The 24,314-nt window shown below is 44.7% G+C and overlaps 1 protein-coding gene across 1 annotated transcript in view; it reads right to left on the bottom strand.

Annotated features, from left to right (window-relative positions):
* CTNND2 (catenin delta 2) overlaps positions 1 to 24,314 on the bottom strand; it is a 773,259-nt gene that overhangs the window by 81,713 nt on the left and 667,232 nt on the right. The window contains exons 15-17 of the mRNA XM_039842770.1: positions 21,588 to 21,761; positions 12,065 to 12,139; positions 10,846 to 10,996 (exon numbers count right to left, since the gene is read on the bottom strand). Coding sequence (XP_039698704.1) covers positions 10,846 to 10,996; positions 12,065 to 12,139; positions 21,588 to 21,761 — 400 coding nt within the window. The remainder of the gene's footprint in view (positions 1 to 10,845; positions 10,997 to 12,064; positions 12,140 to 21,587; positions 21,762 to 24,314) is intronic.

Below are 24,314 nucleotides of genomic sequence, written 5' to 3'. Positions count from 1 at the left end.
GGAACAGTAAGCCTCGGGAACGGACGCAGAGAACGTGAGGGTAAAACGATCTGAACAACGCAGGTCGTGTGGTCATCCAAACAGCTGGCAGGCGAGCCTCCCAGCAGAGATGGGAGGAAGCGACGGGGGAGAGCCAGCTCCTGTAATTCAGAAAGCTGATGCCTGAGCTGCAAGGCAGAGAGAACTCTCTGGAACCTGTAGGCGCTCAGCTTCCAAGCCCAACCGTAGGTTACATCCTGATCATGCTCTTGAAACATTTGAAGTTAGTGGTAAAGCTGGATTTAACTAGAGCCGCTACTAAGCGGAACTTAAGTAAAATATGAGTTACATGAACTCAGCTCTCCACCTTACCCACCTGACAGAGGACACTGGGTGTTTTTGTTGGAAGCACGTGTCATCGACTTCGGATAATTCTAAGGGTTTAGTGCGCAGGGTCTGATGTGACAAACAAGTCACAAGACGTGTAAAGAAGCAGGAAAATGCCACCGAAAATTAAGAGAAAAGGTAGTCAAATAAGCAAATCTACAAATAACCAAGATGTCAGAATAAGCAGACAGGACTTTAGCTGTGATATGTATGTGAAACTATCTCATGGAAAAAGGAACGACATGAATGAAAACAAAGAACAAATTCAGCAGAGACGTGGAAACCACAAGGAAGAACCAAGTGGGAATTCGAGACCTGGAAAATCAGTATCACAAATAACTTACGTGACGAGCTTTACAGAAGAGGGACCCAGGACAGAGCTTTGAGACAGACCGGACGAGAAAACGCCAAATGGGAAAAGGGAGGAGGGAGAAAACTAGAAAGTTTTATTTTTAAAAACGTTCAAATGCTTTGGAAAATGTCGAATGCTGCCGGAAGCTTCGCGTGAGATTAGGAGAGAGACGAGCCCGTTCTAGGAAGCACGAGACTCCCGGGTCCTTAATAAACCCGTTTTTGTTGAAAACGAACCAGGGAACAGGGTTCGTTTCGTGTCGTCCACACTGTGGAAGGGCTGGGCATCCCGCACCCAGGGTCCTGGCGACGCAGGGTGGCGAGGGTGTGCCGAGGGGGGCGGGGCAGAGCGGCCAGGGCGGGTCCTCTGTGTGTGCCTGGCACCTGCCACTCTCCTGGCTGGAACTGAGAGGTGACATCTGTGAAGAGTGGAGAGACTGAAGAACCTCCCTCGGGGAGCACCAACGAGACGTCGTGATGCGTTTACTGTACGAGGACGAAGGAAAAGAAAGGAAAAGCCCGGAAGCTTCTCTCTGTTTCTATCACTGAAAATGAAGGCAAGTGAAAAAAAACCAGGTTCCTGGTGAAGTCGCGAGGAGATAAGGGGGTGGGGACTTGAAAGTGCCACCCTTTGAGCTCCAGACGGTGGCAGAGTGAAGACGCCGTGTGCTGGGCTGTGTAGGCAGCGGGCCTGTCTGGGGCAGAGCTTTCTGATGGCTTCCTCGGCACAGCGCACCCAGAAGCCGGCAGCACCTCAAGGTGCGCTGTCCTGGGGTAGGAGCCACGCCCTGTGGGGGCCGTCGGTCCAGTGCGCGGGCAGACTCAGTGCTCCCGAACCCTCCTGAGGATTGAGGGTATCCGACGGTGACCACTGGGGGCGTGCTGCGTGGGGAATGCGGGTCTAAAGGACTGGGCTGAGGGCTGACCACTACGGTGTCCCTAGGGGTCCTGGCGCACGGCCCTCCACAGCTATTTGCTGGTAAGAGAGCCTGTGGGCCATCTGTCACACACACCTGAATTTCAACATTTTCAGAGTAACAGCATCACTCTCACGCACATGCTCGGTATAGTATTAAGTTTGTTAATATTCAATTAAAAAGTTTAACGCTGCCATTTCTCATTTCATAGCGATGACATCCCTTGAGACTGTTCGAGTCTCAAGGTGAGGACCACGGGCATGTTTTATCTTCCCATCTATCTTTCGCGTCGCACAGCACTGTATGGCTGCATCAGCCTGGTCTGTACTGTCTCAAGTTCATTGCCTGTACTAAACACTAAGGATGATACAATTCGAGATCCAAAGGGTATCATGTGCTTTAGGAAACAAGCTACTTGCCTTTTATCATCCCGCTACAAAGCCATTCATTTTACCTGACACTGTTCAAAGACACAAAATACAGAAAATCGAATGGGGAAATTTCATTTTAAATTTGGAAAACAAGCTTTCCTGACAGTAAATTGTCAGGAACTGTCTCGGTTATAAGGGAAGAAATCTCGGAGTTATATCTGCTTCCTGAAAGAACTTAGGACATCTGACGAGGTGCTGACGGGAACCGCCTGATTTTATGCTTTTCTCTCCAAATATCTCTTTGACCCTAGTCTGGCTGGATGAACAGGTGGGCTTCTTCTTAAGTCATCTCAAGAAGCAGCTTGCTTCTTCTCCAGGAGCACGATATGCTCTTGCTGCTTATGCCCATATTTCCCAGACTGGTGCCCTGGGTCCTGGCCTGGGGCCGCCCAGATGCCAGGGGCTGGCTGCACCCCCAGGCCAACATCCGCCCCCTGGGGCCCGGCCTCTCGCCTGGGGTCTGCCGTGCGCTTCCTCAGACGGCTGCCTCGCCTCTGCAGTGTCCGTCCCCTTCTCCTTTACTGCCTCGGGTGTCCTCCAGAGCAGAACCAACTGCCCGTTCAATTCATGGCGCCAGCCTACACCCCCTTTTTAGCAGAAGCCCCAAGTACAGTCATCCGTGTCTACTCTGTAACTCCTCAATATAATACAACTGAACGTAAGCCTGAATAGTTAAGAGCATTCATCTTTAAACATTTAAACTACCTTCTCATCCATTATCTTTAGTAAGAAAGAGTGAAAATAACAATGTCTTTCCAACTTTTGTTTGTTTGGCCAGGGAAGAGGATGACAGTCGACATAGAAAAAATACAATTTAAAAGCATCGCCCTGCTGAAATCTTCTTTCCTATTATTAGATTCTCGAGCTTGGAGGTATTTGAGGAGAGACATTTCATTTCCCACGCATTCTCTTCTCTGAAGCATTTTTTTCCCCCTTCTAAAACTGGGCAGGCATCAGGTGAATAGCCAAACTGCAGTAAGTGGTTTTCTCTCCCCTTCGAGGTCTCTACGCAGACCGAGGTCCTGATTCGGAATCGACAGGGAATCTCTCACTTTCGCCCTTTTTCCCCACATGGAGTCCTCCCGAGGGGCGAAATCGCTGTCTTGTTTAATACAATAATTATTGGCTCTTCGATTTATTTACGATTCTCCTTTCCAAGGAATCCTTATCTGCCAGACTCAGCCGCCCAAATTCCCCAGCAGGTGTCTAACGTTAATTCACGAAGAACCTCCAGAAAAGGAGGCAGAATCCACGAGATTAGCTTCTTGGGTTCGGGAGACAAGGGTCCGGACGCGGGCACTTAATCTGAGACATCGAGTTTCAGCCGAAACACGCAGCTCTCCGGCCGCCCAGGACCCGGCTCGTGAAATCCCGTCATTAAAGCGAGCCGGCGAAGAGTGAACCAACGCAGGGCCTCGTCTGGGAACCCGGGCTTCTTTTTAAAGTACCGGTTGAAACTGCATGTGTTTTAATTCAAACAACATCTGCCAGGGCTGAAGACACGTGGTTTGAAAAGCAGAGGAGGCATGTCACTAACGTGTCCCGACACCAGTAAAGTGACGGCCACACGTTCCCAGGAATAAGAGTAACGCACGGCTCCCTGGCTGCCCTGAGATGTTTCCTGAACATCTCTCTCGCTTGGCGCAGGTGGGACTGCTTCCCCAGGGCCAGGAAGCCGGTCGAGAAGGTGCCCACAGCACTGCGTGATGCGTGGCCAGTCCTCTGGATGAGGTGCCCTCACGCCAGGGGGTTCTGCCGCATGCAAGCCACTGGCATGTGACGAGGACAGAATAAAGCCATGCACGTGTGCATTTTAACTGATGGGTGAGCCATACGTTTTTAGAGCCCTCTGCTCCCCAGTTCTGCTAGGAGACACCACGGGCACAAAGCACTCCCTGAGCGCCCAGGAGATGACGACAGCAGGTGTTTCTGTCCCAGCAGAAGGATGTGGATGAGGTCTGAGGGATGTGGACGAGGTCTGAGGGATGACCCGAGCAGTGTCTGAAGCGGCTTCGAGGAGATGGAGCTCCAGCTGGATGGACCTGTCTGTCCCGCAGAGAACACACTCTCACGATCAGAGAACTGGGTAAAAGCATCTTCCCAGCTGTGATGACGATCCATATCAGGTCTAGAGTTCCACGGATACGTGTCTCCAAAATCCGGCTGTGAGGTCACCAAATGAGAGCGAATGCTTCCAAGGCAACACAACACTCAGGATGGCATGGATCCGAGACAGGGGCCACCATCCAGCTCCCCAAAGGAACATGCGTTTCTCACTAAGCGAAGAGCTGACACGCAGTGGGGGCTGGGCAGGGGGCAGGGGGTGGGACGCTGGTCATTTTAGGAACCTTACCTTTCCCTTTATTCGGTCTTTATCTTCACTTAAAGACAACATCGTTTTTATTTATTTCTTTGTTTGTTGATTTATTTATCTATCTATTTAAGGACATGTAGATTTATTTATTAAAGAACCTCTCCTTTTAAATATAATCGGCTCTCATCTCATCGTCTACAAACAGACTTTAGAGGGGCCACGTAAAACCTTTCGTCTGAATATCGAAAACAGATTGTGGCAAGAAAGAGAAAGCTGGGCGCGCCCTCCGCCTGCTCCAGGCCCCGGCGCCCCAGGATGAACGGAAGGGATGATGTGAACACACTGCGAGGACGGAGAAACAGCCGCCAAACAGCAGCCGCTCCACGGCTTGACCCACGGTGCGCTCCCGGGGAAGCCTCTTCCCTTGTTTCGTTCACGATTTCGCCGGCGTGGGCAGGCAGGAGATGTGCACTGCTGGGCACCCCTGGAGACCTGGAGCCCCTTTCTCTTCCATGTCTTCTGGAGGACAGCTGTGTTTGGGAGCCAACAGACACCCCCTAGGACACGGCCCCAGAGAGGGTGGGATTCTGTCCGGCGTCTCCTGTGAGGCTGGAAGAGATGTCGCCTGGACAGAGGCTCGGCGAGTTGACGATGAGGTTTGCCAAAATACGAAGAACGGATTACGTAACGGGAATGTGTGGGGGCGTCGAAGAAGGATTCTCAGAGATCCTTGTGAATGGGGTGAACAGTCCAAATGAGAAAAGAGCACAGGGGAACGGGTCATGGGATGCAGAGAGGGAGAGGGCGAAGGACAGCGGCATGCTGGGGAAGGGCCGGGTCCACGGGGCAGGGCGAGGCCCTTCTCTTCAGTTTAGGCAGGGAGGCGGGGAGTGGGGAGGATGCTCGGGGCATCCCAGCCTCGGCTCGCCTGCCAGAAAGTGTGGCGAGCCGCCACCACTCAGGGAAGAGAAAGGAGGGTGCTCGGTGAGCTCTGCCGATACTACCTGCATGGTGCAGCAGCTCTGCCAACCTTGGGCAAAGATCAAGGCACACACAGAAAGAAAGTGTTTCTACTTCCTCCCCAGTCTCGAAGCTCTTCCAAAGCGGCAGCGGAATGAGTGAGTGTGGTTAGGAGTCCTGGCTTTCAGGGAGCATCTAAGCTGTCTGTCTTTCCTCCCTGGATGCTGTGGGAAGAGGCTGAACCAGACGTTCCCCTCTCTGCCTCCCTCTCTATTTGCCAAACCTCCTCTACATCTATTCTTCAGAAAGAATAACCCTTGTTATTCACCCACCAGTGAATCAGTTCAGCAAACAGGTACCGAGTGCCTAGTACAGGCGTAGTAAAGTGCTGAGCACTGTAGGACACAAAAATAAATAGGGTGCAGATCCCCAACTGTTATCTCATTGGGAGAAGGTGTGATGGGTACACATCAAAGTAAATGACAATGCAAACGTAAAACTACACAATGGAGATCTAAGATAAGAGAGTTCTCATCAAGTAGGTGCTACCCGCCCCTGCTGAGTTCAAAGAGTAGCCTTCGCCCGGGGAATGGCTGAAGAATTCAGGAAAAAGTTCCTTACTGATGGGATGCAATTAGGGGTGAGCACGGGCAGGGCCTCCAGCGTGGCACCCCGGCATGAGCCGGACAGATGATGTCACATGTTGGGAGCCTTACCTGCAGTGCCCACACTCTACTTAGTGACTGTTTTGATCCAGTGTTTTGATTTTCTATGCTGTCTGCGAATGTGCAAAACAAAACAGCACAAAACAGCACATTAATGAAATTGCTCTCTTTAGGATTATTTTCCATGGATGGGTAGTCATGGGTTAACGACCAATGTTTGCCAAGTGGTAGACATCTCTCTCCCTTGTCTAGCGTTTATATGTTTTTTAAGGGTTTTTTTTTTTTTTTGGTTGTTGAGGTTTCGTTCGTTGGCAGAGTGGGTGGGGATTTGACTAGCCATCTGCCGTCATCATCAGGAACAGTCAGCCTAATGAAATAGATGGCATTTTGCTAAACTTTGTAAAGTGACACAATATTGTTTGCTCTTTTCACTGAAGCTATTACCATTCTTTAAACAAAAAACCTTTCTGATGATGAGCTGATACTTTGCCCAGAAGGATAATTAACGTTTTTGGAAGGTAGCAAAGAAATGTATGAAGTGGTTTAACCTGGACCACCGCACATCGTGTCACTCAGAAGAACACGACGATTTATCGGGAGCACGTGTACTGACCGACGGCACAGACACACTCAGAACTGTGGCAACAGCCCACTCGGGAAGACACGGGGGAGGCGGAGGGTGTGACATTGCTCTGTACTGCTACTATATGGTCCTCATTAGAGCTGATGAGGTAGGGTGACTGTTGTTCAATAGCTTATCAGAAGTTTTCCTGATAACGGAGTCCAAGAAGACAAACCATTCCTTAACCGGAGAGTGAGAGCCATTTCCCCGACCCCAGACTAAAAGAATGGTCTACGAAGAGATGTAATTTAAAGTGAAACCCCAGAACCAGTGGTGTGAACTGCGTTCCTTCCAAAATTCTGAGTGTTTGCATGTATCTGGTAAACTTCACTGGGGAGATGAACTGGCTTTTTGATGACTGTCTTTATTGGTATGAAATCCCTTCTGTTTAGTTAAGGTTGTATTTAATTTGCTTGCTTAATGTTTTGCTGATCTGAAATTCATTTTAAGGTGATGGTCAAACAGGAAAAAAGTTAGTTCAGTTATTCATTTAGCAAATATTTACAAAGTCTCGACTATGGATTGGCTGCTGTTCTAGGTACATGGGTGATGTAGGTGAACGAACAAGCCAGAACTTCCCATAAAAGTCAAAGACAACACAAACATAAGAGAAATTAGAAGATTACTTAAGATAAATGAAATGAGCTTACATTCCAGCACGGGGAGACAGACAAGAAACAAGACACGTAATATATCATAGGTTAGAAGGTGCTCAGTGCCGTGGAGAAAAAGCAAGCAGGGAATGGAGTTGGGGTAGGATTTTAAGAAAGAAGCCAGAGAAGGTTCTAGCGGGCAAACAGCACTTGAGGGAGGACCCGAGTGGGCTGACTGAGGTGTATGGACATGGGGAGGAAGAGGATTCTAGGCAGAGGGAGCAGCAAGTTCAAAGGCCCTGCAGGATGCGGCTCCTGTGGTAAGGGAACCTCATTGACCTGGTGGCCTCAGCAAACCTAGTGACGGGGAGAAGGGAGAAGGTGAGGTTGGAGAGGGAACAGAGAGCTGTATCCTATATATATAATCGTGTCTGCCTTCAAAGTCTTCATTTTACGTTGGGAGGGATAAAGAGCCATCGGAGGGCTGTGAGTGGGGGAATAACAGGCTCTAAGGTTTTAACAGGGTTACTCGGGCTTCTGTGTTGACAGTATGTGATAGGGGTGAGGGGAGAAGCGGGGAGACCAGGTAGACGGCCGTGGTAGTACCCGAGATGAGAGATGGTGGGAGATTGGGGACAAAGTGTCAGAGGAGAAGTGTCCGATCCTGGGAAAATACAGAAGACCAGATCTGTTGATGGACTGAATGAAGGGTGAGGAGTCAAAGGGGACTGCAAGGTGCCTGGCCCGGACCTCTGCAAGGACAAACTGTCGCTTGGTGTTGTGAGGAAGACTGTGGAAGAATCGAGTTTGGAGAGAAGATAAGGAACTCAGGTCTGGAGGTTTTGTATTTGATATGTCTGCCGGACGTCCGGTGGAGAGGTCGGACAGATGGTTGGACTCAGAGATGTGGGATTCATGCCAGAGATATCTCTTTGGGAGGTGTCAGAATGTAGATGATCTTTCACTATGAAACTATATGAGGCCACCAAAGCTCTGAGTGAGAGTTGATAGAAAAGGGAAAATGTAGCAATTTATTTTTTCATTCTTCGTTCAAAGTCATTCCAACTTTCTTTTCAACAGATAAAGTTCCATGTAGCATTTTCTTATACAAATCATGACTCTGATACAATGTTTAAGTAAAAGAGTTAGCAAAGGTCACAGTTCCTTTCTACTAGATAGAATGTAATGATGTGATTTTTTTGTTAAATTCTGCTTTTCTTATTCAAGAAAAAAGTTATTGATCTCATAAAGCCTTAGATATTTTCACTTCTTTGTTTCAATGATTGGTTCCCTTTCCTGTCTGGTGACATTTGATGGTAAAAGCTTAATTTAAATGGGCCATATAGTGCTCCAAGAGTCCCCGCCTCAGACTGAGTATGAGGTAACTGGCTTTTGAGAAAGAAGAGATGCTTGGAAGCTAGAAAAACAATCAACAGTTCACTATTTTGTTATATTTTAATCCACCAAAGAAATAAAATATGCAAACTCACAATACCGAGTAGCAGACATCCAGGCAGTAGACTCATTAGCTATTGATTTTTCCTCCATTTTCTAGAGGAGCAATGGAATTTTATCGGAAGCGTCAGCTCTGTTCTGTCAGAAACAACTCAAGGACAGCGGATAGGGAGAGAGTCTCTTGACCCTTTGAGCCAATGGCTAGTTTAAATATTAAACAAAATCCGTAAACAACATTTAAATTAAATTCAAACTGTATTTAAATATCAAACTATATTTGTCTCATGGCTTATAATGCACTGCAAGCATAACGAGAAATGGCAATTATTAGATGCAGATTGAAAAGCTGGTTTCTCTTTACACAAACACACGGTTGGAGACCTGCAAAGGCTTCGGGTTTTACTGGAGGGTACGACGGGCACTGTGAAATGGCGGGAGAAGACATGACTGGTTCCCAGATCACAAAGGGCTGAGTAGGCCACGCTCAGGAATTTGAATAGCAACAACGGATCCATGTACTTATGTAAAATTTGCGTATGACTCTCGGGTCCACACCTGGCATTCCAGCTGCCCTGGGAATGGAAATCCTGCCCCTTCAGCTGCTCTCACCTTTTCTCCCCCTGGGGCTATATAACCTGAACCGGTGGCAGGTGATCCAGCTGCCTGCTGCCTGACCGCCACTGACACCTGTTACCTGCAGTCAGGCCTGCCAGGCTTCCCACTCCACCGACTGACCAGCAGCCCTTCTGGAACGATTGCCTTGATCTCAGATGCCTACACTTGGATGGTGGCCTGTGGGGAGGCTGTGCCTCTCCCCAGCCAGGTCTCTGTGGTTCAACAGTTCTCCAGGCATCAATCAGCTTTGGCCTGGGCATTTTCCCACCTACAGAGGGAGGAGCCAGGCGGCCTCTCCAGCCTGGGCTCCCACTGCTTGCTCTGCCCCAGGCACATGAGGCCCCTTTAAGGTCCTGAACCCACTGGCTCCCGCCCGGCTCCCCTTCTAGGGGGCAGGCTGCAGAAGCTGCTCTATCAGCTTCAATGCCCTCCCGCCAAATATTCACGTGGCCCACTCTTTCCTCCTTCAAATCTTTGCTCAGCTGTTACCTCCCCAACAACTCTTACCCGACCTCCTATTTATGATCAAAACTCCTTAATGCTAAGTAAAATAAGTCGGACATAAAAGCTCACACACTATATTATTCCATTTACATGAAACAACCTGAGAAGGAAAATCCATAGATACAGAACATACCTTGGTGGCTGCCAGGGTCTGAGAGGATGGGTGACGGGGGTGACTAATGGTACAGGGTTTTCCTTAGGGGGATGAAAATGTTTTGGAACTCCATATAAGTGGTGGTTGTACAATACTGTTAAAATACTAAACGCCTTGAAATGGTACCCTTTAAAATGGTTAATTTTATGTTATGTGAATTTCACTTCAATTAAAAAAAAAAATAGCAACCTCACCAATCACAGTGTCCTTTACCTGGGTCCATTTCTCCCCATGGAATGTTATTCGCATGTGTATTCTGTTTACCGCGCATCTCCCCTCCCCGAAATGTAAACTCCATGATGGCAAAGCTTCCTGTTTTGCTGGCTGATGTAATCACTGGGCCTGGAACAGGCCTGGACCGAGGTAGGTCATAGATACATACTCACTGAATAAACAGATGAATGTATGACCTCTTTAATGTTCATTCATCAAAGGTCCTCCCTATCTCTTGAATACCAAATTAAAGGGAGAGGATTCTCTAAAAAATAGGATTAAAGTGCCAATAGGGTCTCATCCAAAAGAAATTTAAAGAGAGGGGAGGCGAAGTGGCCTGTGTCCCGTGACAACCCCGTTCACCACCTGGAAAGCAAACCAAGAGCCCCACAGGGATTCGGAGGGCGGGGAAGAAGATGGCATCCAGTTCTGGGCACTGCGGTCATTGCAAGGATTAGAAATGTCCACAAACACAGCGTGTCCTCCGTACTCTAAAAGGTACCCCCGGGGCGTGGGTTTAAACCAGGAGAACCGGGAAGACACGCGGCCTGTAACGCAGGCCCCGTTCCTGCCTGAGCGTGCGCTCCGCGTGTGGGTTCAGCCGCGTGCGGCGGGACAGACACAGGACACTGTCATTTACAGACGGGGACGCTGGGACGCGCCCGAGAGAACAGAGAGCACGTACCTATGAGTTCCTTATTTCGGACGTCCAGGGCCATGTTGCGGAGCGCGGTGGCCACGGCGCACACCACGCGGTCGTTATCTATTCGGAGCAGCTCCACGAGGATGGGCAGGCCCTTCTCCTTGCGGACAGCGGCTCGGATGTACACTGACCACTGCAAAGGAGACGGAGGCGATGGCGTTAGAAGCGGAGGCGGGAAACCCCACAAGCGAACAGCGCGTGCGGGGTGGCAGACTGCCGTTTACAGGAGCCGAAAAGGCTGACTTATCAAGACCTGGTTTAGAAGGGGTTGAATAGGTTAGACATGTATTTGAATGTTTTAACATTATTATTATTCTTCTTATTTTTGCCTTCAGGATATGATAAAGATTTCAGGGTGAATCAGTTAAGTGCATTTTGGTTTTCTGGTGCCAGAGTTTTCAGTATTGGAGTTGGAAAGCCATGTGCGGCTGTTTGCTTGATGTGTATACTCGATGCTTTAAGATGTGATGATTTGGGTCAGGAAGGGCTAGCTATGGACAGTAAGAAGAATAAAAAACGAACCCCAGAAAAAGTAGAAAATGATAAAAGGTTGAGTGTTGGAGATTTTTTTTTTTTTAAAGAGATGTGAATTTGGGGGTGGGGCAGAGAGCTGAGCTGCCAAACATACTTTCAGTAGATCTGTTGAATAATAAAGAATAAATATGTCAGTAAAAGTTAAGGGTAAAGAGAGAGAAATACGACATTGAAAATCGAGAGTAAAAATATAAATTACAAAAACATTAAGATCAAAATGTACTGTGTCTCGGGCCACAATTCAATGTCTAATTTATAAAATAAGATGTACAATTTGTCTTGGGTTGGTGGTTGGCGGCCTTAATGGAACACACCTAACTTTACTATTGAAATGTACTTGCAATAGCAGAATGATCAAGCATTCCCATTCGATTACAGAATGCAGGGAGGCCCAGATTCCTCAGAAATTTGCACATACACTTTATACTCTCGTGCAGTGTGCCCGGTAACAGCGTGCACTACAAAAGGCAACCAAAAGAATATGGGTTTAATCTGTCGCAATTTCATTTACGATCTAAGAAAGTGAACATTCAGGACATGAAGTTTTGGATTCTGTGATAAAGTCCTCCTGGGGACCACCACAGGTGGAGCAAAGTCCCCACCCCTCCCCCGGCAGGCCCCTCCCCCCCTCCCCCATTGGGGCAGACACCCCAGAGCTGGCTCTCACCTGTGGCAGGCAGGGAGCCCCCTCTGGCAGTGAACGTAGGGCATACGCCATGCCTGCCACATCCTCAGCCCAGCCCTGCATGAAATATGAGATTAAAAAAACACACAACTTCATCCCGTCCTACGTTAGAAGTCACATTCACATAGTTTCTTATCCCCATCAGCTCATACGATAAACTCTTCTCCGGCCCTCGCTATGCGCCCCCAGCTCCAGGAAGCCTGAGGGGGTGGGAAGCTGCTAGAACTTGTCTCGTGATTGCAGTGATCTATTTCACAGCCCGGCCCTCAGGGGGCAAAGAAGGGGGATGGTCAGGAAGCTCAGACCTGGGAAGACGTCGTGTTTTGGATGCTGCTTCTTGGAATTTGGATGTGTGGACGTGGTACCCCTTCCTAGGAAAGACGATTTTCGTTGACCTCCTTCCCTACTTGGAAACCTCTGGTCTTCGGGGCCCAGAAAAAAGGGGCGACCTGAGCTTACGCAGCCCCTTTGGGTTTCTCCCTGAAACTAAGGAGGGAAGCTAGAGCAAAGAACAGAAATCAGAGTGTGGGGTCAACGTTTACGAATTGTGCGCTGAACACCAACAATCGATTTTTACTCTGGGGCGGTATCCTGGGCCTTCTGGGAGACCGTAGGGGATGTTCTTGGGAACGCCAGCAGGCCGATGCATGGGCGTCAGAGACGACCTCTTTCCTAGGGCCACCTCATGCCAGCCAAAGATGCCAGTTGGTGATCTCTTCTAGCTCCCCAAGCCCCTGAGAGGTGGTGTTCATATTCTTATTTTGTAGATGAGGAAATCTAAACATAAAATTCTTACGCGACCTGCCCACAGCGATGAGCTGAGCCTCCGACCCCCAGTTCTGTCACACTCCAGATCTGTTTCTCTGTGATGCTGACAACATTCCCTTCTCTGTCATCATCTCCTTCTTCCTCCCTTAATGCTCTGCGCTCCATCTCCCAGACACAGCCTTGCCCTCCCCTCCCTCCTTCCAGAAGTCGATACTGGAGAACCTCGCCATATCCGACATGAGCCAAGGAGGAAAGGCTATGACTCTATCTTCTCAGAAGTCCAGCTATTAGATCCTTCCCACGGTGGATGGAAGGATGATTTAGAAAATGATGAGAGTCCTTCGGCTTTGCTGGGAACTGATTTGAGGGTTAAAAAAATGGCTACGTGTGGCCAAAACGTGTATGCTTTATAGATATACCTTTTTGGTCTATGAAAATGGTCAAAAGTGGTATGTTCTTCGTCAGTGAAAAGGGAGACTGAGACGACAGTTTTGATCTTATATTATTGCTATTGCTGCACAGAAATCACTTCATTTTGAAACTTTTAGTTGTGTATGTGTTTCTATGTGGATGGAAAATTCCCAATATTAGCTTAGTATACAACTCAGAAGAAATCATCATTTATATTTTACTCAAAAGATGTTGCAAGGTTCCACAAGGTTTCCTGACATGCAGACATGTGATAGTGATGCTTTTGAAGTGGCAGCGACCAATGGACCAGTCTTGGAGTAGGTCAAGTGGAACCAATGTGTAACCCAACAAGGAGTAAAAGACAGCACAGAGGCAGAAAATAGAAAGGCACCTTGCAAAGAAAGTTACTCGAGAAATGAGGGGTACTGCCCATGTGCACTCACCACAGAAACCTGAGGCGCCTAGAATTTTTCTGAAACAGAAGCGAGCTGCCTTGGAAGCCCGTGGTGGTTAGAAGTGTGTGTGGGTTGCCAAGAGTTTTGAAATCAAAGAAAAGTAGGCGTAGCACTGGCATAAAAACAGATGAACAAGAGAAAAGTGTACCATAACCCACTGTGGCTGAGGTGGAGATCTCAGGACAAAACTTGACCAACTTACAGAAAGAGCGAGAGCATTGTGTGCTGAGCACGCCAGTGTACAGGGCAGGGACAAACCGGGCATGGACCGGGATGCCTGTCAGAAGAATGGTCCATGAGCCAAAGAGAGGATGCTTGATGATTCAAGAGGAGGAGGAGGAGGAAGGGAAGGAAGAGGAGCAGAGAGGGGAGGGGGACGGCGACAAAGAACATGGAGGAAGAGGAGCTGGTCCAGGGCAAAACGGCATAGACACAAGACCCAGATTGTTCCTGGGGATAAGCTTTCTCAGCGAGACTCATGAGCATTTAAAATCATCTCAGCTAAAAGAAACCTAACATGCCAAATGCCAGGTGCAACTCTATTTTTTTTTTACATGTATTAACTCATTTACTTCTCCTCTTGACGTTAAGCAGTATATATTGTGTCGCTCCCATTTTTACAGATGAGAAGAAAAGGTCCCGCAGCCTGCAGACGGCTGACCAGGTCCGGAGCCCAGGGAGCACCGCCCCGGAGTTGGTGGGCTCCACCACCATTCTCCGCCGCATCTCGGAAGACACTGTAAGTTATACACATCTGCAGTCACGCTGAAAACAATCCCTTACGAATCCACCAATTAACCTTGGCCGAATATTTCATGCTATTATTTTAGTGTACAAATAACCCATTTGAGTCACCTCTAAACTCCCGAGTTAAAGACCCCGGGAGAAGTGGTGTATGATGGGAATCACAGAGGGTGGCTTAGTTTGTGTCAGGAAAGCAGTGCTTCAATTTGCATGGGATGAGATGACAATTCGAAATAGTAAATGCTGTTCCTTCTCTTCCCTTGGACCATTGCTTCTCCTTTCATCTCGCCCAACAAGGTGTTGTCAGAATGGAGCAGAGAACAAAGCAGCAAACACTCAGTGTTTACGGCCAGAGGATGCAGATGCAGGTTGAAGGTGGGATATATTTGAAAGGAGATGACAATGGCAGAAAATTGGCCTTTTCCTCAGAAGTCAACACAGAGCCTCCGAGCTGGAGAGAGAGAGAGAGGATCCAGATTGGAGAAGCAGCAGAGGGGACTGCCACCTGAAGTGTCCCTGGATGGGACCTCCTCCGTGTGAGCGGCTGATGACAGAATCCACCTTGAAGATAGAAGAGTCAACAGAAGCTCTGCCGTCCTTCCTGGACCTCGGCAGTGTCTGCGCAAGCCCCCTGCACCATCGCGAAGTGGGGACCACACAGTGCAAACAGCAACGTGGCTTGCAGGGTGGGAGAGGGTTCCTTAGCCCCGGTGTGGCACAGGGGAGTCCCAGAGTGGGTGGGCTGAGGAAGTCAGCTGACGATGCAGAGGGGTTAGTGGGCCAGGAGGTGGGAGGTACCTCGGAATGGTGGGCGTAGACAGTGCCTGCCTAGGTTAAGGAGAGGATGTGGCAGCATTTCAGGGGAGATTGGGAGTGGGGGGTGGGCACGTGTGGGCACGGTGAGCACCTTGGACCAGAGACGGTCCAATCACCCAACAGGATGAGGAAGCGTGTCTTAGGCAAGAGGACAGAAAAGATTCGAGACTGAGAAATCGACGCCCCATCCCTACCCCCTGCAGAGGTATGCCGGTAGACACCTCCCCCTGCTCCCCAAGTTTAGCATCAACTGCAGGGGGCAGGACAGGGTGAAACTGACAAACAGAAATGTGGCCAAGGTTTAAGGCCCGAGAAACTGGGAAACAGCAGAATTTGGCTGAGTTTACCAAGAGGTATCTAAAGTAAAGGTTTTTATTTTCCCCTTTTTTTGGCATCTGGCAAAATTAGGGCTCAGAGATGAAACTAAACAGAATTACACAAAACGAAGAAAGTTACTTGTACAAGAGTTGGTGTCCAAGAATGTTCCTCGGTATTGACGGTTTGGTGATAAAGTGAAGTCGATACCTTTTTAACTCTTTGAACTCAGGCTACCTCATTCTAATATGGTTTCCAGGGGCTTGACTTTTAAAAATCCCAGCCCGGCCATATTTAGGATTAATAGCTATAATTGTTCCAACTATTTCTCCCCTTCTTAAACTAAGATGATTTCGTTAAGACTGATCCGTGTTCCAAAAGGAGATTAACACTGTAATTTAACTAGCTTTTCCCTCCTGAAATCCTAAGAATTTGCTAAATAACTACGGATAGTATCTCTTTAATTGCTAAATATTCTACGATGAGGCGAAACCCTCAACAGTGCTAAAATTCTGAATTAGTCGATTAATATTCCTACACTTGGACAGTTCTCATGTTTTAGATACTTAGTTAGCAATGAAGTGGTTTTGTTTCTTGCTTGTTTTCCCATGGATTTCCTTTGTCAAATTAGCCAGTTTCCCCACTTTTTCTTTTGATGTGTAAAGTACTATTTTTTCAAACCAAATCCTTCCACACATAATTTCATCTTCCAGAAGCGTTTTAGCATCTTCTCGTGTCACAGGGCCACGATGTGCTAAAGCCCTACAGCTATAAAATGAGCAAGACCAAATGAATTTAGTGCAGATGCTCGAGATTCCGAAATTTGTTTCGGAATTCATTTATGATGTCATGTTATTTACGATGGTATCTCATTCTCATGATAAGAGAGCAGAAAATACCACCCCCCCCCCAAAAAAAAGTTTATTCAGTCTTATTTTAACTGGAGGTTTACTATAAAAAACGTTAGAAATATCCAGAAACTGTGTGGTTTTCACACCATGCCTCTCGTTATTCTCTCTAGTGTGGATTCTTATGATTTACCAAGTTTGTCCGGTCAGAGAACAAATTCAGTGTCCTTCTCAAGGCTACTGATCCTGTCTCTAGGGACAAGTCTTGCTAGTTCTCTTATTTTTAACTCATTTGGGCCACATGGCAGAAGATTCTGTTTCCTCTGCACATCTAGGTTGCTACCATGCTAGCTCATTAAATATTAACAGATGAATATCCGACTATCTCTTTAGTCTATCTTATTTTAAAAATAAATAGTGAAAGAATAGAGTCTTTGAGAATAGTCACATTTTCAGGGGAAAACAGACTAAACAAAAATATCTAACCTGTTTGGCCTGATAGCAAGGGCAGATACATACAATTCTATAGTTCAAACCCTGGGTTTTCACAAAGTTCAATTACAGTGGAAATACCCATAAATGGGAGTTCAAAGCGCATTCATTCACATTTTGAAGATCTTCAATCTACTAAATCCAATTGTTTTAATATTGTGTGACAAAAAAAAAATCATTGTCCTGTAAATGAGAAAAAGGTAACCAACGTCTATGCTATCTATGAAAAACATTTATCACTTTGCTTCTGCCATAATGCTATATGTTTGACACTCATAAACCAAGTAATGAGTGTTTTAAAGTTTAAAAAGTATTTAGGGCCATTATGAAGATCTAGTCTGCTAGTCAATTTGTCACAGTAAAAGAGCGTGCATGACCTCCCCATAAAGAAAAGTTACTATTTCAGATGACAAGGTCTATAAAAAACCTGTCTCTATGGAAAATTCTGGTGTTTTACCTTCACGTTTTTGCTTTGTTTGGGTCATAAAAACTTAAGGCTACTAAAAAAAATGCCACTAAATTTCAATAGGTGCTATAAAAACACATTCTTTGAACTCTAGATTTCAGATGGCAACAATATCCTCATGAAACTTGATGCTGCTGTGTATCCTGAATCAGTCTTTTAATTATTTAAGACTTTTAACGTCTTTTTAAAGTAAGGATTTCTCTGTTCAGTTTTTACAGGAGTTATTATTAACCCTTTAAAAATTTTAAAAATTTAGCAGTGTTTGGCTTAATGACGATCTTCTAAAATCACCCCTATAGATTGTCTACATTCACTTCCCACACATTCCCTTACCATTTAATATAGTAAATTAATAAATTATACGAGATGACAATGATGTCATTGACTTTTATGCATGATTATGTATTTGTATTTTAATGAGAAAATTCTTATATAAGTATATATATTTATAGCTACACACAAATATTATACCTTGGCAGTCCCTCATTCTGCCTGAGGACAATCCCATTCGTCCAGAATTGTTAGGAAGACAAGCGCTTCTTATAAATAAGGTTGACATCCTGAGAGTAAAATTCTACTTTAACCATTGGGATAGAAATCTCTCTAAAATGCTTTCTGTCTTTTAAGATGACTAGTAATGATTTAACACTTTCTGATGACAGAGAGTCGGCATTATGATTATCAGTTATTAGACTATATGCAACAGCCCAGACATTGAATGACCTCTGACAGTTTTTTTCTCTTATATCTTTGTTTACTTTTTCTAATTCTTCTGTCTTTTCTCTTTGCCATCAGAGTATTTACTCTCCCTTCTTATGGCAGATCTGTATGCCTGCTTATAAGAGGCACTCCTTGCATTTTTTAATATGTTCTTTGAAATCTGATGTGGACTGAGAAATCCAATGGTCACAGTTGTTAAACTTGGTCTAAAACTGAGAAAGATTTTTGTGACATTGACTACATCTGCTCCAGACCCTTCTGCCTCCTTCTTAGTAGTCTCTAGTCTATTAGCAATAGAAAAAAAAAATAACCAAATAAGTGTCTTTTGAATATGTAGGGATAAATCTCACACTGGAGATAACGATGCTGAACTAATGGGCAGGTTTGTGCACTAAAAACAGTCAGCAAGATGTTATTGCCAGCAAATATTGAGAATTTTTATTACGCTTCTTCTATATTTCCTTTTTTATAATCCAAGGTAGGAGAGAATTTTTAAATATCAAAATAGTAAAAAAATTTAATCTTATCATTTTCATACTCCATACACCAATTCCTGGACATATCTCAGCAGCAATTCCAGCTGACCTGGTTACCTCTGGGACACAGAGCCTGATAATTTAAACAAGAAGGTCAACACGACAGGAGCTGTGGAAATGGACAATGCTATCGAAATCTGTAGTCTGCAAGATGAGTCTGGACATGGAAAAGAAAATAGTTCACCAACAACTCCTTTCTGTCAACTTTATATGGTACTGACTTCATGTTCCCATCATGGAATGTGATCGTGTGAAGATGGCCTGCTCATAATACGTGGTGTTAACCGCTTAGTGACTGACAAACGTTTGCAAATGTGAACGACTGCCATCCACAAGAAAGACATGTGGATATAGATGCTCTGTCATAAACCCTTGTGTTTGAGCACTTTTGCTCAGCTAGACACAGGGTATAAATAAATAAATGGGGCTTGGCGTCTACCCTTAAAGGGTTTACAGACCACATTCCTTTCTGGAGGACATTCTTAGCAGCTCGGTAAGGGCCTGTGTAAATAAATGAATAATTTTGGTGTTTAGATGTGGTACAGTTTTTAGAACATGTCTTTTTTTTTTTTCTGCCTGCTTTTAAGATTTTTTCTTTACTACTGATTTTGAGCAATTGGATTATGATGCACCTTGCTATAGTTTCTTCATGTTTCTTGTGCTTGGGGTCCCTTGAGCTGCTTTGATCTGTGTTTATGGTTTTCATGAAATTTGAAACACTTTTAACCATTGTTTTTTCAAATAGTTTTTCTTGTTCTCTCTTTTCTCTCATTTGGGAATAGCAATTACACATGTATCAGGCTACTGTACTTTTTTTTTCTCTTTTGTTTAATTTTGTATAATTTCCACTGCTGTCTTCCAGTTCACTAATCTTTTCTTCTGCAATGTCTAATATGCAATTATTCCCATTTCTATGTTTTTTTTGTTGTTGTTGCTGCTGTTTCAAATGCTGTATGTTAACTCAAGAAGATTTTCTGGGGGTCTTATTAATATGTTTTCCATGGTTTTAATTTTTTTGAATATGTGGAATATAGCATTTAACTTTTAAAGCAAAGGTTATCGTCTTACATTTAAAATCCTACAGAGTTCAGAGATATGTCTCCGTTTGTAAATTGTTTTAAGAACCTAAATATTTCTCAAAGAAAATAATAATTCACTAAAAAATCATACTTTAAGATGGCACACTTGATTTGCTACCATCTTGATGGCTTTGTGCCTCTGGTCAGACTCATGCCTGCAGGTCAAAGCCTACTTTCTCATGCTCACTTAGTTAGTTCTCCAAGGCAGAGGGGCTAGATGGTGACTTGCAGCAACTAAGTGCTCTTGGCTGTATATAATGACAACCCAAGACCAATGACATCCTGCTCCCATCTTTGTAACTAGTGCTGTGATTGATGTGCATGAGGTGCCGGGAAGCAGCCATAATTTCCTCTGTTAAAGATGACACCTCTGAGACATAATGACGTGTTATAACTTGCCCCGCGTCACAAAGCTCAGAAGAGGTGGAGCCTAGGTTTGAATTGTGATTTGAATCAAAGTCTCCTAAATGGAGAAGGGAAAAAGATCTAAGGGTTAGTTCAAGGAAGTGATTTCCATAATTATCTCTTTCTTACTCATGCAAGGCTCGACTCTAGAATTCTGCCTGGCATGACTCTGCTTTTGAAGCTTTTCGTTGGTTGAAAGCGAGTGACAGCTGCACTTCAAGCCTTGCCCACCTTGAATTCTTCCAGCATAACATTAGGGATGCCTATGGGCAGTGGGGGAAAGGGACAGTATGTCCATTCCTGAGACTCTCAAAAGGAGGGTGGGCCTGCCCAGGCATCAACAGCCAGCTCCTAAGAAGTGTTGTCAGGGCCTGGATCCCAAGAGCTGGGATGTCATACCTGCAGCTGAGACTGTAGCAATGGAAACAAAGGATGACGCTCACACACACACACACACACACACACACACACACACACACACACACAGATGTGACAAGAAGGCAGATCCTGGAAGGTATAACAAGAAGGGAGGGTGTAGCTGCAGGACAACGCTGAGGTCAGTGGGCGTGGTGCCTACAGGACGGAGCTTCTGAGACTCATCTGTCGCTGTGTGCCTCTACTAACATTGTTTTAAAGAAAATGAATGTTCAAGAGTGTTTCTGCATATACCAAACACAGGCTTTGATATTACATGAATGGAAAATGAATGGCGGAGATCCAAACTTCCTCTCTTGATATTTTCCCCATACACCCTCATTTTTTTCTAAGAAGTTATACTTTTTTATGCCACAGTGAAAATTAGCTTGTGTTAACAATTAGCGACCAAACTCAAGAATTCTTTGCTATGGTGAATTCACTTCTACTCAAAATGAAGGTCGTGAAAATTTTCATAAAAACCAATCAGAGATGGTGAGTGTTTATAAGAACAACAAAAATGCCCTCTGATCTCCTTCCCAAACATATATTTGCTTTAACAGTTTTGTCAAAGATAACTAGCAATACTATTCTTCTCTGTAAGCCCATAATTTAAAAATGTGAGAAGTTCTTGGGGATGGGATAGGGGTTCACATGGGTTTTATGCAAGATATGTGAATATTAGCTCCCTTAACAGCCAACGATAGTGCTTTGAAAAGCATCAACACATCGCGGTCCCTCCTGAAAACGAAGTAGCTCAGGTATACGAACAGAATGGAAAACACATCACAGCCTTTTTAATGGCTATACTTACATCTATCCATCTGTGTTTTGCGTGCTCTTCGAGGACCCCTAAGCCCTTAAGAAGAATTTTTAAAAGGAATCCCTACGTCCAACAGTTCAATGTGACCGGTCTTTCTCTAACGTCCTCAGAAACTTTATTAGAATTACATTTCTCAAAACTGGCCTTCTGTTACTTTCTAAGGTCGTGCTCATAATTCCAGATTTCTTTTGTATTGTAACAAACTAGTCATACCTTCCAGCTCCCTGCAGCCAAGTTCTGCAGGGCGCCTGCCGCCCCTTCCAGCGTGTCTGCATTTGAGCACTCAGAGAGCAGTGTGAGGTAGGGTTTGACTATTGATGGGTGCCACAGCATCTGGATCCCTTTTGGTGGTTCTGCACAGTCTGGAAGAGGTCCTACTCCATCCCACTGGTGGAAGAGAAATGAGAGAGCAAACATCTTTAACATCATTACATTTCCCGATACTGCCTTCTATAAACATTACAGACGAAAACAGAAGCAGGGGGTCATAACATTCGGTGAGCTTCTACTGCATGCGGGGTAATGCAGCAGCCACCCAAAACCAGGACAGCCTTTCCTGCCCTCTGAGAGCGTATGACGGAGGGTGGAGGGGGCTGGAGCATGTACACAAGTGAACGTAACTGGCAGTGGAACGAGCAAGCTCTTTGAGAGCAATTCTAACACATCGCTTCAGGAAAGAAGGGGAAGAGATGGATTAATTTTGGTTGGGCAGGGTGGAAGAAGGCTCGAGATCAAGGTAGTGCATTTCACAGTTAGCATATTATTGGCTACAGTAATTACACAGTAGCTGTAACAGTCAAAGGCCCACACTTCTTAGGCATAAGGGTTCCCTGCAATAAATTCCTATATAACTTGTAAAACACATGTTTGCTTGATTTTGAGTACTATCATTGCATCGATGGGCATCAAACAAATGACAGAATGGACAAAAGAGAAAATTGCTATGGTTTATTTGATGCATTGATACAGCCTTAGGCACATCTAGATCTTAACACCAATGTTGATAGTTAAGTTTGCTTTTAATCGAATGTAATGAATTAAAGGAGCATGTGTAATTAAAAATTAATTACAAATAACTTTAAAATTATGGCTTATTGCACGAAGGAGTATCAGTAGACCATTAGAAATGATAATTGTGAAGACTGTGTAGCAAATGGGGCAAATGATTACAAGAAAAGTTAAGTGAAAAAATCAGGACACAAAGTGGTATGGGTTTATGTTTTATACCATGTGAAATGCATCGTAAAAACCATGTAATAATAACTTATTAATAAAATATTTATGTCTTTCATTTTTTTCCACATTTTGAATTTTCTGTTCTATTACTCTTATAATTTAAAAAATATTAAAAGTTGTAATAACGATTCCGACTTTGATCACACACAGCTTTTGTCTTTTGTGAAAAATAAAGTCAATAAGTATAATGAGGGTAGAAATGAAGTAAACTATATGTATAGAAAAATATTCTCATGCACTTTTGAGAAAAGTCACAGCAAAATAATCTTTAATTTTAGAGTGGGAGTACAGTTATTTAACTGCTTTATCTGCATTTATTAATGATTGCTTAAATAAATAGGCTAAATGTCATATACTAAGCTTTCTCACAAATATTTCATGTACGTATATATGTGCATGTCTGTATATGTGTGTATGTATGTATAAATACAAAGCCACAACTATATTTCAGAATCTGTGTAAGTTCCTTAGTTGTGAAAATTTTACTAGAAGAAAATACAGGCTTTGTAGCATAAAAATAGATGTATCGATAGTGAAATGTAAATTTAACGGCTACAAATAACTTCAAGAAGATCATTATTTTCCAAGAAAAAAATAAGAAAACTCCTGCCTTCTTTTTCTCAGTTATGATACAGCTTAGTGTAAGTCGAGGCTAAAGCTCCGAGATGAATGACATCCCATTAAAATGAACGTCCCACTAAAGGTCATTTTCAATGCGCGTGTCACTCAATTTCAACTATTTTTTTTCCGATTTCAACTTTTTAACAAGAACACTCGATGTGGGAATCTTCTTGTTTTTTGAACCAAAGCCACTTCTAAACCCTTCAAGGATCACTCTGCACCTGCGCACAGCCTATCGATGAAACAAGCACATTTCTTTTAAACGTATAAAGAAAGCTGAAAGTGAACCAGGCTTGTCACATTGCACCCGGTTCATTATTGGAGACTGGCTCACTGTACTGGATAGGAAGACGGTATGAGGGAAAAGGCACTGTTACTCTGTAGGTTGACATCGACGATGAAGCAGGGGTAATACTGGCTTCTCAAAGGAAACCGACTTGGGGTGCTGGATTTCTTTGCTGGTGCAATGGGAAATGGAAAATTATTATGGGTTTTTTTTTTTTCCATTTTTTATTTTGTCATCTCTTTAAAACTTTTAAACTATCATTTTCATATGAAGACTTAATACTACTCAGGAAAATCAGACTATGAAATTTAGAACTCGAGACGGATGAAATTCCCCTCTCGTGTGAGAGCTGACAGGGCGGCAGGAGGTATGCAGTAGTATGTGCATGCTCGTTACGAGATGTGACAAACTCCACAAAGAGCGAAGGCAGCTGTGTTGTCATTTGCTGGGTTTCATCTTGTTCTCCTTTTCTAACTTCTGTGCAATAAAACGGGATAAATGGCTAAGTCAGTAGACAATTTTCTTCTGCTCTGACATCGATCTATGTAGCTCTCAAAGACCTTTTATTACAATCCTTTCTTAATGGTTACATAGAGAATCCGAAGGAAATAAAAGGAAAACCGATGTGATGTGGATAATCTTTGATGGCAGCTAGAGATGGAGTTCAAGGGGATTGTCTGCTATTTCTAAACACCGATGGCACCCTAGCATGTCCATACTGCAGAAAAAGAACTGTTTCGAATTAGTCAATGTACCTGGCCTTTATCTCGGTACTTTATTCAAAATTCTCTTGGATT

Source organism: Pteropus medius, unplaced genomic scaffold (genome assembly GCF_902729225.1).
Source record: "Pteropus medius unplaced genomic scaffold, Ma_sr-lr_union100, whole genome shotgun sequence".
Classification (NCBI taxonomy): domain Eukaryota; kingdom Metazoa; phylum Chordata; class Mammalia; order Chiroptera; family Pteropodidae; genus Pteropus; species Pteropus medius.
The sequence above is the reverse complement of the archived record's forward strand: the minus strand, read 5'-3'. Positions and strand labels throughout refer to the sequence as shown.